Source organism: Bombus pyrosoma, linkage group LG5 (genome assembly GCF_014825855.1).
Source record: "Bombus pyrosoma isolate SC7728 linkage group LG5, ASM1482585v1, whole genome shotgun sequence".
Lineage (NCBI taxonomy): Eukaryota > Metazoa > Arthropoda > Insecta > Hymenoptera > Apidae > Bombus > Bombus pyrosoma.
The window spans coordinates 8,215,937-8,229,567 of record NC_057774.1 but is presented as its reverse complement, the minus strand read 5'-3'; the positions used below and the strand labels follow the sequence as shown (position 1 = coordinate 8,229,567).

At 37.8% G+C, this 13,631-nt stretch overlaps 2 protein-coding genes across 7 annotated transcripts in view; one reads left to right on the top strand and one right to left on the bottom strand.

Moving 5' to 3' along the window:
• The window catches only part of LOC122567612 (trigger factor-like), a 46,258-nt gene extending 42,659 nt beyond the window's left edge, over positions 1-3,599 (bottom strand). Inside the window, exon 1 of one of the 3 annotated variants that reach the window (XM_043726365.1) lies at positions 2,744-3,599. In XM_043726365.1, the coding sequence (XP_043582300.1) occupies positions 2,744-2,866 (123 nt within the window). In that variant the 5' untranslated portion in view covers positions 2,867-3,599. The remainder of the gene's footprint in view (positions 1-2,743) is intronic. The other 2 variants (XM_043726367.1, XM_043726366.1) reach the window with 2 other exon arrangements.
• Positions 1-13,631, top strand: part of LOC122567594 (sodium/potassium-transporting ATPase subunit alpha) — a 168,995-nt gene that overhangs the window by 57,135 nt on the left and 98,229 nt on the right. The gene's annotated exons all lie outside the window — the stretch shown is intronic.

Here is a 13,631-nt window from a genome sequence, read left to right as displayed (position 1 = left end):
TCGAGTAACAAGCTAATTGAGGAATAGTTACGATTGTGTAATTGAGCAATGACGATCAACCTTTATTCAGTAAAATTTCAGTTTAATAAAATTCAATTTCATATAATAAAAATTCAATTTAATATAATTATAGAAATTAAATGTAACGAGATGAGCCGTTCTAAAATTGGTAATTAGAAAAAAGTATTAATCAACTAAACGCGATAAACATATCTGTTTTCGCAAGAACTGATATCGCAAAAATATGAAGCAAATCTGTAATTCATAAACAGAGTAAATAAAGCAAACTTCTTTCCTCGTAGTTCGAGGCGAATTTTCTTTTAAAGAACGTCGAGTAACGTATTCTCGATTCTAATTCGAACCAGAAATTAATAACTTGTAATCAAACAATCAAGAGATAAAAGCAATAAAGACAGATAACGAAGTATCTTATTTGTTGATCGATATAACGAAAAAATCACGATAATCTCGTGGCGCCGGTAAGTTTCACAACATCAACGTAACAACGACGCGACGTAACAAAAATCAGTCGATTAGATAAAGCTGGGGCATTTTCATTTCGCGATACGTTTATCTAGAAAGCCAGCCACTCATGAGTCTCTTGGGACATTAGCGCCAAACAAGTTGAAAATAACATTCTGATGGGATAGGTGCAATCGGCTCGAAATTTTCAGTTCAGAGGCCACGAAAATTTGTGAGCCATAATACGCGAGGCAAACTGACCGTGAAAAACGAATCCTCCGTGGAAACGCGCCTTTAAAATTCCATGGCGGCTTGTTGCTCGTAAATTTATTTCTCTTCTCTCTTTTTCTAAATCTAATAAATGTCACACGAATTACGTCTATCAAAAATATTTTCCAAATCGATGAAACGCGAAGCGTTGCGAATTCTTTAGGCAACTTGTTTATCGCGATTTGTTACGCTTTCAGCACGTCTCAACTTCGTTTCTCGCAAACCTTTTAATTTTATTATCTTGGTACATGACTAGTGTCCGACGTTCTAGAGAATTCACTGGATGACTTTCCGTATTCGTTGCAAAAGGACGATACAAGTGACGATAATAAATATCGGGCGAAATGTTGAAAAATATTTGTAACACCATGACGATCAAGTTATTTTTTAATTTATGGATTCTAAAAACTTTATATTTCTATGATACTTTGTTCATTTAAATGAAGTAATACCGGAGAGCATTATCGAAATTATTTCTCGTATTCATGGAGATTATGCTAGGATTTTACTCCTTAATCCCTCGATTCGGAAACGTTGCTGCCGATAATTAGGAAATTCAATTCTCCATGAAAATTACTTCCTTGTGATCCACGGGCTTTAACTATATACTCTCCATGTTCCACCGTTATCTGAATAATTCCAAAAATCTCGTATGCCAAAATCTTATACCTAAATATACGGTTAATATCGAACCCTATTTACCTAATATGTATAACGATTCTACATGTATCGATCTTTGAATCAACCGTGGCACCTTTCTAATCTGAATATACCTATTACTAGAAACCAATAAAACTGTATTCCAACAATCCTATCTCTGCATCACACCTCTAATCCGGTAGATCGCGATCGAACGCAACCCCCATTTACCCCCCATTTGCCAAATCTAATTTGTCCTCGCATTTAGCATTAATTTAATCCATGATAAAGATATAGCTACAATATACCCTACACGTCAATGCAATATTTGATATCAATGTCAAAAATTCTCTACCTAAATATATAGAATAGAAGCCTAATACCTAATTCATATTGTAATTGTGTTAGACTTTTCTACTATGTTTCCCCCCCAAATTTAGATTGTAACATTTAATATTAATTTAATCCACGATAAACATATAGCTACAATATACTACACGTTGCTTCAATATTTGATATTAATGTAAAAAGTTCTCTACCTAAATATATAGGGTAGAAACTTGATACCTAATTCATATTATAATTCTGATAGACTTTTCTACTGTATTTTCCTCCAAATTTAGATTGTCACGTTTAATATTAATTTAATCCACGATAAAGATATAGCTACAGTATACTCTACACTTCACTGCAATATTTGATACCAATGTCAAAAATCATCTACCTAAATATATAGGGTAGAAACTTGATACCTAATTCATATTATAATTCTGTTAGACTTTTCTACTATATTTTCCCCCAAATTTAATTTGTCACATTTAACATTAATTAAACCCATGATAAAGATATAGCTACAGTATAGTCTAGATGTCGTTTCAAATATTTGTTACCAATGACAAAAATCCTCTACCTAAATATATAGGGTAGAAACTTGATACCTAATTCATATTATAATTCTGATAGACTTTTCTAATATATTTTCCCCCAAATTTATTTTGTCACATTTAACGTTAATTTAATCCACGATAAAGATATAGCTACAGTATAGTCTAGATGTCGTTTCAAATATTTGCTACCAATGACAAAAATCCTCTACCTAGATGCTCAAATACCTTCTCTACCTAAATAAAATAGAAGCTTCACACCTAACCCATATAATAATTATACTATATCGTTTCAACATCCTGCACCACCATCCTCCAAATCGCGATACCAAAAAACCAGAAACCTATACCTTGACATTCTCGATCCTTCCTGCGAGTCACGATCGAACTCAATTCTGTAGAACCTACTACCACTACCTTAACCATTAACAAAATACCCTCATCCGTTCCCAAATCCTCTCCCACTCCCAATAAAAACATCGTCTCACCATAGTGTGCGTTCCACAATGCGTTCCATCATCATCATCACCATCATCACCATCATCATCATCATCATCATCATCATCATCATTATCATCATCATGTACCACCATCACCATCACCGTCGTCATCGTCGCCACCAGCTTCTGTCCATCTTGCCCATCCTCCACGGCGCTGCATCTTCTTCGCTGTCGTCTTTCGATTCTCGACGCGGACACGTCGTATCCGTGCCGCACGGGAATAAGAAATTAGCTGGTGGGATGTGAACACGCACACGCACACGCACACGCACAATGGAAAACACGAGCACAGGCACACGTACACACGGTGAAACGCGCATAAGGTCGACGTGTCGGGTTGTGGTCACAGGACGCGCGTCAAGATATCGGTCTCGATTGAGGAAGTCGAGGATAAAAGGAGTGAACCTTATCGTCGGCTGGTCGGCCATTCAATAATTGCCGAGGCGCTAATCGAGCCATCCTAACCGGGACCTAGTCGGTTTACCGGTTCGAACCGGTGCGGACGAGCCACCGAGTCGACGATTCGGTGAATGGCGAGCTCAAACCAGAAAGAACCGGACGCGTCATTCACCGCTGGTGGAAGAGGAAGGAACGGAGTACTACACACGAGTCGATGCTTTTAGACTTTACACGCGTTCCACGATCGTGCTCAACAGCTGCACAGACCTCTTCGACCTCAGCCGCGTTCAACGCTTTGTTTACAAACAGAGAGAATGGAGAACGGAACGCGCGAGAGGAATTGGCGCGAAGTTCGAAAGAGCTGAGCGCGGCGCGGCGGAGAGCGCTGGTACGAAGGTGTTCGAGGGTCAGGCATTCTTCCTCTTTTTATTTTCTTCCTAAGATTTGTTGCATTCGTAATTAATGTTTGAGTCTCTGTTTCTTCTTCTTCTTTTTCTTCTATTTTTTATTTTTGCATTCATTCCGAAGTTTTTGGAGTGGGGTTGATCGGTAGTTATGTTAAATTATAAAAAGTCTGATGCATTCGTAATTAATGTTTGAGGATCAGAGATTCTTCTTCTTTTCTTTTCCTTCCTTTCTTTCTTTCGTTTCTTATTTTGTACAGATTTAGATTCATTCTGAAAATTTTGCAACAAGGTTTGATTGGAAATTAGAATCGAAATAAATTTGTTATATTCACAGAGACCATAATTGATGTCTATTTAATAACAAATAGAATTAATTGCTCTGGAGTAAGTCTGATCTTGCATATGTGTATGCATATATTAATTCAATAAATATACACTTTAATTTTAACATTAATTTTACAAACAGATATTCGTAAGCAACGAAGCTTAAGCTTTCACTAGTAGAATCATACAAGATTTACAAATATATTTTACTTATCAAATCCCTATACGTAATATAATTATATACTAAATACGTAAATTTATTGAATTAATATATTCACTGTATCATATACACCAATTGCGGAAACCAATTACTCGAAAAAGAAAAAAAAACGAAAAAATGTCGACCAGTATGCAAAGCATTCACCTTAAATAGCTTTAGGTAACTAAATCACCGGGTATACAAATAGCACATGCAACTTACTCCGAGATAAGTTATCTGCACCATGATAGTCGGTGTTTGAAAGATGATTAAGCGATCGTTTACGTTCACCTTGCTCGATTGACAAATATGTTCCATGAAGCGATGTTTCATTAACGAAGCTATAGCGCTAAAGCAATTTTATCGGCCTTTTTTCCAAGAACTTTCTTGCTCGTTCGACGATCGTTTATCTTCCTGCCCGATTAAACAAAGCATTTCGAAAGGTTCGCATTTCTCCTCTTAATAAAACTTTGCTCGTCGAACAATCTATGCTATCGCTTGTTCGATGATAAAAAACAAGATTCTTCTGCTCGTTATTTTGTTTTCACTTGGTTCTTCGTCAGCGAGATTCAGTTCAGGAAGCGTTCTGTTTTTCGTAGGATTTTGGGATACGTTTAAAACACGATATATTCGTAAGAGGATCCCTCAATCGTTTGAACCATCGCATGTTATCGAGACGAACGTTCCATCTAGGCGATAGTGCGATACCCAAATCTACGCCATTCCACACTACCTGACAATGAACCTTTAGGACCTTACCTTTGCACATGGCACAACACCAAACTTTCCTCGTTACGTAGGGCACTCAGGATCCTCTTCTTGCTCCTCAACTCCTACAAAATCAACGTATAAAACTGCGAGCATTCGACCACGAGAATAGTCTTGGGGTACGGTCTTGGCCGCGATTTGAACAACTGTTTCAATACTTTGTAATTTCGCTACTTTTGCGAATAAAAGCATATAAAGATGTCAAAGGACAGTCGAGTTAAGCTATTGCTCGGCTCCTCCCTTTTTATCACGAATTATACGTGACAATAGCATCGACGATGACGTCAGGAACGCTCCGTCGGAAATCGATTCGACGAAAACCAAACCTACGAACATTTCATTCGTTAAACATCAAATTAATTAAATTAAACGTCAAATAATCTGGTCCTCTCCTCTGTAATGTTCTCTTTCTCTGTAGCGAGCAGATAAATAAAATGAATAAACGAGTGGACGTTTGCAAGTTCAACATTTTGTCACAACGTTGATTCTAATTAAACGTTTCGTCAACGTTAATTCGTTTTCGTTTAAATCAACGTTAAAGAATGTAAGACATTTTCCCTGCGATCTTCCCTGTTTGTTACGCAACGGCGTTTAAAAGCAAAGGAGTGTTTCTCGAACCGAAAGGATTTCAACGATCGAATATGACATCGTAAAGAGGAGGACGAAGACCCGCGGAATCCTGGCACGCGATCCTTTGTGTCGATTCGCAAATCCATCGTCGCGACCATTTCCACTGTCGGGCCATCGAAGCGGCAAAAAAGGACGAAATGGTGAAATAAATTCCGGTGTGGGCCAAACTGCGAGACTGAAGCCCCATTACTTCGCTATTATCTGCCGCAGAATGCTCATCCCTCTTCGCCACGGTGCCCCGTAATTCTCTTGGCCTGCTTTTTATCTCGTTTCTAATTCCGTCATTTTCCACGTTCCGCTTTAATTCCCGATTTCGCTTTTTTTTCATTTTTCCGATGGATTCATGAGCGGAAAAATACGAGAAATATTGGATTGTCCGAAAAGTTTCTTTCGTTTCATAAGAAACTAATAAACGCACAATGTTTTCTATTAGTTTATCGAATTATGCACGAACATAATAATAGAAATATAACGAAATGGATCATACCTGATTCGATAAAATAATATAAGACGGAAGTCGTTGTTTATCATCTGTTATCACCTTATGAAACGAAAGAAACTTTTCGGACAACCTAATAATTAAGTCGCTCGGCGTGTGACAGTTGTTGCAATACGAACAGGTTTCGATTTTATATTTTTGTTGTATTTTATGCACGCGGTATGTATTTTCGATCTTCGTTATTTATTTTATTCCCTCGAAGACTGAGATGCCGATAATACGTAGAAGAACGTAGAAGACGAAATGATGGAAGCATATTTTGTACACGTAGAATCCATTTCGAACACGATGTTGCATAAACACGAGAATTCAGAATTATTTGAATAATTAGCAAAGACGGTAGTGACGTTAAAGATACATTCGCCCGTGTGTATACATCATTCATAAAATAAATGTATTATTCGTTATTGAAATCCATTATCAATTATCGGGAGAAAAGCGAATAATAGCGGAGCGTTATAATTAGGTCGCTGCATACGAAATGTTATTTCAATGCGAATCGAATTTGACCGAGGGGAATTACAGACAGGGCAAGATTTGCAAAATTTCTCCAAAATGATAAAATTTAATTAAATCATAAATGTAGCGGAAACTACATATTCGTACGTATAATTAAATATACGACGTGTTTGTTTCTTTTTTCTTTTCTTTCCCCTCCAAAAAGCTATGTGTTCCCCAGAGTTTTATCGGAAGAAGTCATATTTCATACTTTTTATCAAAATCATAAGTCACACGATCGAATATCTTGACGTTGTTTGACTAGACAATTTACATAGTTATCGAGAGCATTAACTCACAAATGTGTATGTTCCATCTTTTGTGAACGGCCAGATCGCGCCTTTAAATTTCCTTAGGAAAGAAAGAAGGAAAAATTAGGCACGTCGTTACGGTGATCTCCGTCCATCGGATTAATTCGCAAAGTACATCGATTCCCAGAGGCACTTGCCATCTTCGTAATATGTTCGCGATTTTACACCGTACGACTTTCAGTTAAATTATTATGACGCACAAGCATTGAAATCTCAGGAGAATAAAATGGTGTTAATTATGTATGCAATTTGTACGCAAATGATATTATTATTCTGGGAGGCAGGAAAAAGGAGTTTCCAATTGATTTAATTAATCTATTGCCTGTCAATCAGGTGGCAATTGCCGGCTGATTTTTAAATTGTCTGCTATTTTCTTACTGTAATTTCATCATTTTGTTACTTTATATAATTTTTCATTGAATTTATTTCGTGAAATCAGGTGGATAAATAAGTGTCACCATATTGAAAGCACCAAAAGTCTGTCAAGACGATTGGCTGCAGCGTTTTTTACGAGTACTAAGAATAAAAAAAAAAAAGAAGTTTAAACTACGAAATTATTAAATTTCGCCTTTGAAGTTTTACCTTACTAATTTTTAGCAATCAAAAGTGGTTAAATCACTAACCTTTACGAACCAAATTTGACAAAATCCACGTGGACTTTCATTGAAATGCAGTCATGACTATATGTATATATATTTTATTTTCAACATGCCAATTTAATTAAAACTATCTAATCGTTATAATCGTCAAATTTTTTAATTTATTGAAAATTTAGTTATTTAATTATTTAACTGCGACACAGATATGCTAGGACTCAGTACACGTTGAAGCTGAAAATTATCCCAATGTTGATACTTCGTTCTCTTAATTTTTTCCTGTAAAAGGACGCTACTGGAACAGTTGAAACGATTTGTTCTTTCGAAGGAATATACATATACGCGAACGATTAATTAACAGGGGTTTGCAAATGAACCTTGACAGGTATACAGCAATTTGTTCTGTTTGTCGTAGCCATGAAAGGCTGCCAAGCACTTTGCTACCGTCAATAAAACGTATAAACGTATGAACGATAACGTCGACGGTTCATAAATAGGATCCAAAGGATCCAATCGAGATAGTTTCCTCTAACATCATTTTCTATCTCTCTTTCTCTTTTCTACTTTCGAACGAACAATTTCAAAGATACTTCAGACATCGTTGGTGATCGAATTCGTAGAGGAGGAAGTTTTATTCGCAAACTGAACTCTGTGTACTCGCGCGGTTCCCCTCTGTTCTTCAGTCCTCCATGAAATCGCTCCTCATTCTTCATACGATCGAGGAATAAAACTTTCGTGATCGATGGAGACCATCTTGTCAAGACAGTCTATCGAGTAGAGAGTATTCGCGATTGAATCGTACAGATCAGTTGAAGACACAGTGACGTTAATTAGATCGTTTTATCGAACACTTTTTGATCCTAAAATTGCTCAAAGGTTCGTTTCATTTGTTTTGGTACATAACGTGGATATATAAGTTGAGTAATTTCGATAAAATCTGTTTGGAAGTGCTAATTTTGTTGGTCTTCGTACGTTACGATCGGAATAATTTATTTCGTTACAGTAGAGTTTATTATCGTTTAGATCGCATAGATGCAAATTTATTTGATTTTATAACGTTGTGTAACTTGGAAATGGGTAATTCCATGACCTACCTCGTACATTTCCAAAGTGTATGCCCAACTAATATTCGACTCGTCAAATATTACCATTCAGTATTCAATCGAGATCGAAGGTCTCTTCACAATGATTTCCATTTAGCTCCTCTCAGATGTGCATATGTGGAATCAGGTACTATTACCATTTTCGAGTCTCAGCTGCTCAAAACTTACGAAGACTTAACCTAAGATACGATATAGTAGCATTACCATTTTCGAGTCTCAGCTGCTCAAAATTTGCGAAGCCCTAACTTAAGATACGATATAGTAGCATTACCGTTTTTGAGTCTCAGCTGCTCAAAACTTACGAAGCCTAAGATACGATATAGTAGCATTACCATTTTCCAGTTTCAGCTGCTCAAAACTTACGAAGCCTAAGATACGATATAGTAGCATTACTATTTTCCAGTCTCAGCTGCTCAAAATTTGAGAGGCCTTAACTTAAGGCACAATATAGTAGCATTACCATTTTCGAGTCTCAGCTGCTCAAAATTTGCGAAGCCCAAACTTAAGATACGATATAGTAGCATTACCGTTTTCGAGTCTCAACTGCTCAAAACTTACGAAGCCCTAACTTAAGACACTATATAGTAACATAACCATTTTCGAGTCTCAGCTGCTCAATTATTACGAAGCTTTAACCTAAGACACGATATAGTAGCATTCCCGTTGTCGAGTCTCAGCTCATCAAAATGTGAAAAGCCCTAACTCTAACTTAAGCTATGTTATAGTACCATCATCATTTTCAGGTGTCAGCCTATAAAAATTTGGCAGGCACTAATTTATTAGTCCTAATTTACAATTAAATCACCACTTTCAAGACTCGGTTCATAAAATTTTTGGAAACCCTAGCCTATGTTATGACGCGGTATCGTTACCATTTGTCTGTCCGAGCTCATGAGAATTTCGGAAGCCCTAAACTAACTACCCTAACTCCATGGTTCTGTAGACAAGTGGACAAAGCTGACAACGTGTGCTCGTTCACAGAGGCAATGGTGCGTGGTACGGGAGGAACTCTCGTACACGTTGCGTCCCGAGATTACGCACACTCGCATATTCACAATGTTGCTCGTACGTGGCCGTACCACGAGCTGATAGTCACGTGCATGGACGAGGCTACGGTACGCGTCGCTATCGACTCACACGTGCACCGTTCAGAAAAATTAACTGTGGGCAGGCAGATCGCTCTTTTTCTGTGGCAGCGTAATCGTTTCCTGCATTCGTTTCTTCCACCTTTTCCTTTTGTTTCTCGAATTCTTTTATTCATCGATACGATTACGTTGCTTCGCTTGCTTTCTATATCTAATTTCTCGATAGGGTGATAAACGACGTTGTTGCACGATGTTTAACATTTTTCTTTGTAAAAAAAAAAAGTTTACAATTGACCGATACTACTCGTTCCTTTGGCAAGGGAAATAATAATTGATAAATAAACGAGTCGCTCGGAAGCCACATTGACGATATTAGATCAGAAAATACGATGATATTGCAAATACTATTTCTTTTTATATTTCCCTCGGAGTTTCTTGTTATCTACATTGTCTTTTTGTAATAAACATGATCGTGCGTGCAATTTGTTTTTCGGGGGTCGGAACGTTAATCGCCCACTTATATAACCAAGTTAGGAAATTAATTAGGACAAAAAGCGAAGTTTGATCAGTTTGGCTCCTGAGAGACTCGATTCGTCTATCGATAGAGCGCCTGATGATTTATGAGAAATCTAAATGTGCAAAAGTTGTTCTGTAACTGAAATTAATACAGACTTGTGCATCTTTAAATATATATATATATATATCGAAAACGAATCCTATTCATTTCGTTGATGCAGCGAGGTTAGTCATTTACATGTGAGCTTTTGTATATCATTTAACTGTTTAGAGAAAGCAGTTTGTCCATTTTCTTTGCTTTTCTCCGTTCCAGTCAAGTCGAACAACGGTAGAATAACTCGCTTTCATTCGAGACGCTAGTTCTTTGACTGGCTGTTTATCGCCAAGTAATTTCAGTAATACGTATCTCTTAAAACATTATTGTCGGTGTCATTTTCCTGACTTCCTCTCTCTGTCTCTGTCTCTCTCTCTCTTCTCGGTTCATTTTCTGGCGAAAAATAACCAGTTTCGAATTTCACCGACTCAACTAATCTAACATTTACGTAACCGTTTTCAAATGCTAATTTGACGTTTTCAACAATTTTTATCATCAAATGAATATTCTGTTTATTCATGGGTCGTATAACGAGGCCGTAACATTTGTTATAAATTTTGTTAACATTCGATGGCTATATATAACAGACGATAATTTATTCATCCACGTGGTTGATAAATAGTCGATGATATGGCTATTTAAAAGAATTAAAGAACTCGTAGCAAGATCTTCTCGCAAACCACTTTTCCATGAAACTCTTCGATCGCGGAAAATACGCTGTTCATCTAGCGTTAACAGGTGATTTGTTTATTTTCATCTAACGTACCTACCATGAGAGAATAAATCGTATTACGCGCAGGACGAGCCTCATAAAAGTATAATCATCATATTATACAATAGTTACATTCTACAATGTCACACAGTGTGGCGAATCTTAAGCAGCGTAACACAGAGATTCGAATGGTTTTTCGAGAGCAGTTGAATTTGGAATTTTAATTTCCGCTAACTCGTCGCCCTAAAGATGTGGCCGCTTTCGAGTCAATTTGCTGGTTGCATGGTAATTTTCGGATAGCTTCAGAGTTTGCCTTGCCGGTGCTCTGTTCAACCCGTAGACATCGTACCGTGATCTTAGTTTACCTAGAAGCGTGTTTGCAACAGTATCAGACTATGTTAACAGACCAATTATTTGAACGCTCTTGAAGCCTTGTACCTTCTGCTACAATTATGTGCATCGAGAAGGTAGAAAGAACGGTAGGTCAACATTTCTGCTACGAACAAATTAAACGTACTCGAGCGAAGGATACTTTATCTAGATCTTCGTATGTGAATCGGATTATACGAGTAGCTTTATTCTGAAATATCATAAATTGCTGCACGATAATAAATCGAACATACTCGAGCAATAAATACTCGCTTTCGCGTTTACTCGTATTTACGATTGCCGATTTATTAAGATTATTATACGCCAATTTCATTTCTCTTGCATGTGTGTACGAGCGATCAGTTTTATATTTAAAACGCCATCTGATCGATGCAGTGTTTAAGGTTACTTTAAAAGATCAACCTAAGATCAACTTACGAGAGGTCCGGCTAGATTACGTTTTCTTGCCACGTCGAAGTTCTGTTTGCTCGAACAATTTAACACTTGTATTTGTATTGCAATTATTAGCAGAGAAGGATTGCGCTATAGCTAAGCGTAGTCAAAACTTTATATCGCAGCTAGCTATTCCACGATTCCTATTTCTTATGTAATCGTAGTGTGTCCGTATCGTTTTCATCGACACCAGTTTCATCGATCACAGCGTTCACCGACAACAATTTTGTCGATGATAACAATCACGTCGACAGTTTAACCAATCGTTTATATTAACTACTTTTGCCTCTACGTCTGCAACATCGACCAGACGTATACACGAACGCGTTGCTCGCTCGCTCGGAAAAGTCCAGTCCAAGCCAATTCCAAACGGTGCGATTTTCCGTTAAGACGTTTCTTTCTTTTTGTTGAGGTTATTAGATGTATAAAGAGAGAGACGCGTGGATAAATTATAAGAAGTGGAAAGTACAAGAACGAAATAATAATTTGAGCTGGTCCAGATCCGCACGCTAGCAGTGTTACCCTACAGCTGAAAAATCCGAAGCCAACGTCGCCTGTCGGCTGTTTATGGTCTGCCTTCGTCGCAATCTTTTGTCTATACGCTGTCGATGGCTTCGGTGCTTTAGAAAGATCAAAAGCATAGATGTAGAGTTTTCTTAAAAGTGGTGACCTTCAACACTTTTAAATTTGCTCGCGTGAGCATTGGTATCGGTTTGGGATCTTGTTCGATCTATCGTTGTGATCGTTCTAGATCTTTTTCGAGCGATCTAGATCTTTTTTGGACTCGATTATAGCAGTCGTCGTCATTTTCTTACTTTCTCAAGAGGACGAAGGTAACGAATGATATTTTGAAGAAGAGCGGAGGAAGGTTGGATCTACAAGTAGAGAAGAAACGAGTGATCGATAGAAGGCGATCTTTCGCTATTATTTACGAAGAACACGTTCTTCGTGCAATGTGCAAAGTGCCTAAATCGCTGAAGGCTCGTGGAAGTGCAGACGCAGATATTTTCGATTCGATGAAGTTTCGAAACCGTAGATTTCGGTAAAAAGTAGCTCATATATATATATTAGCGTTTGAAAGTAGAAGATTAGAAACTAATTTTTCCACAAAATTAAGTGAATAACACATGTAATATATATGTCGGGTTATCGTTAGAATCGAGGGCGCGTAACAATTCTTCATTTGAATTAGCCATCGTTTTGTACAACAGAGGTCACATTTACAGGTATAAATATGACTTTTTACAAAGCCTGACGAACAACCGTGGTGTTTAGACACGGGAGATTCTATTGACAATGCTCCTCGGTTCAACAACGAATCCACGGTCAACGGGATAGCTCTTTACTAAACGTAGAATACTTTGAAGCGCAAAATACGTTTGCTGGGACGCTCGGCACATACTGCTCGATATGTAACTTTCCAAGGCGATCGCACGAATAATAGACCGATGAAAATTTTCCTCTCTTTACGATCGCGTTCGTTCGTTATATACTGGTTGGAAGCATCGAGAAAGTTTCAATCGCCGTTGTTAGGCAGTTTCTGCCTGGAGTTTGATTATTAATACAACGTGTGTCCCATTGTATCGACATCTCCGAGGGAAAATCACACGTGGCTAGATTTGTTCTCGAGGCCGTATGCCGCTACAACTATATTTCTAGGCAGAACCATACAACCACCGCACACCTCCGTCAGGCAAAACGTCCATCCCGTGACCGTGGCTACGTTCGGCGACCAGTTGTGTCACCTCGAGCCCAATCCCACTGTCACGAATCTCGAACAAATACAATCGGATTGAACGACAACAATTGCTTAATTGTGGCTATGACAGAATCTAGGCGAAAGTATTAGAGGACCTTCCCAAAATTCCAAAGCAAAGGCCCCGATGTCCTTTCATCTCCGACATATACATATA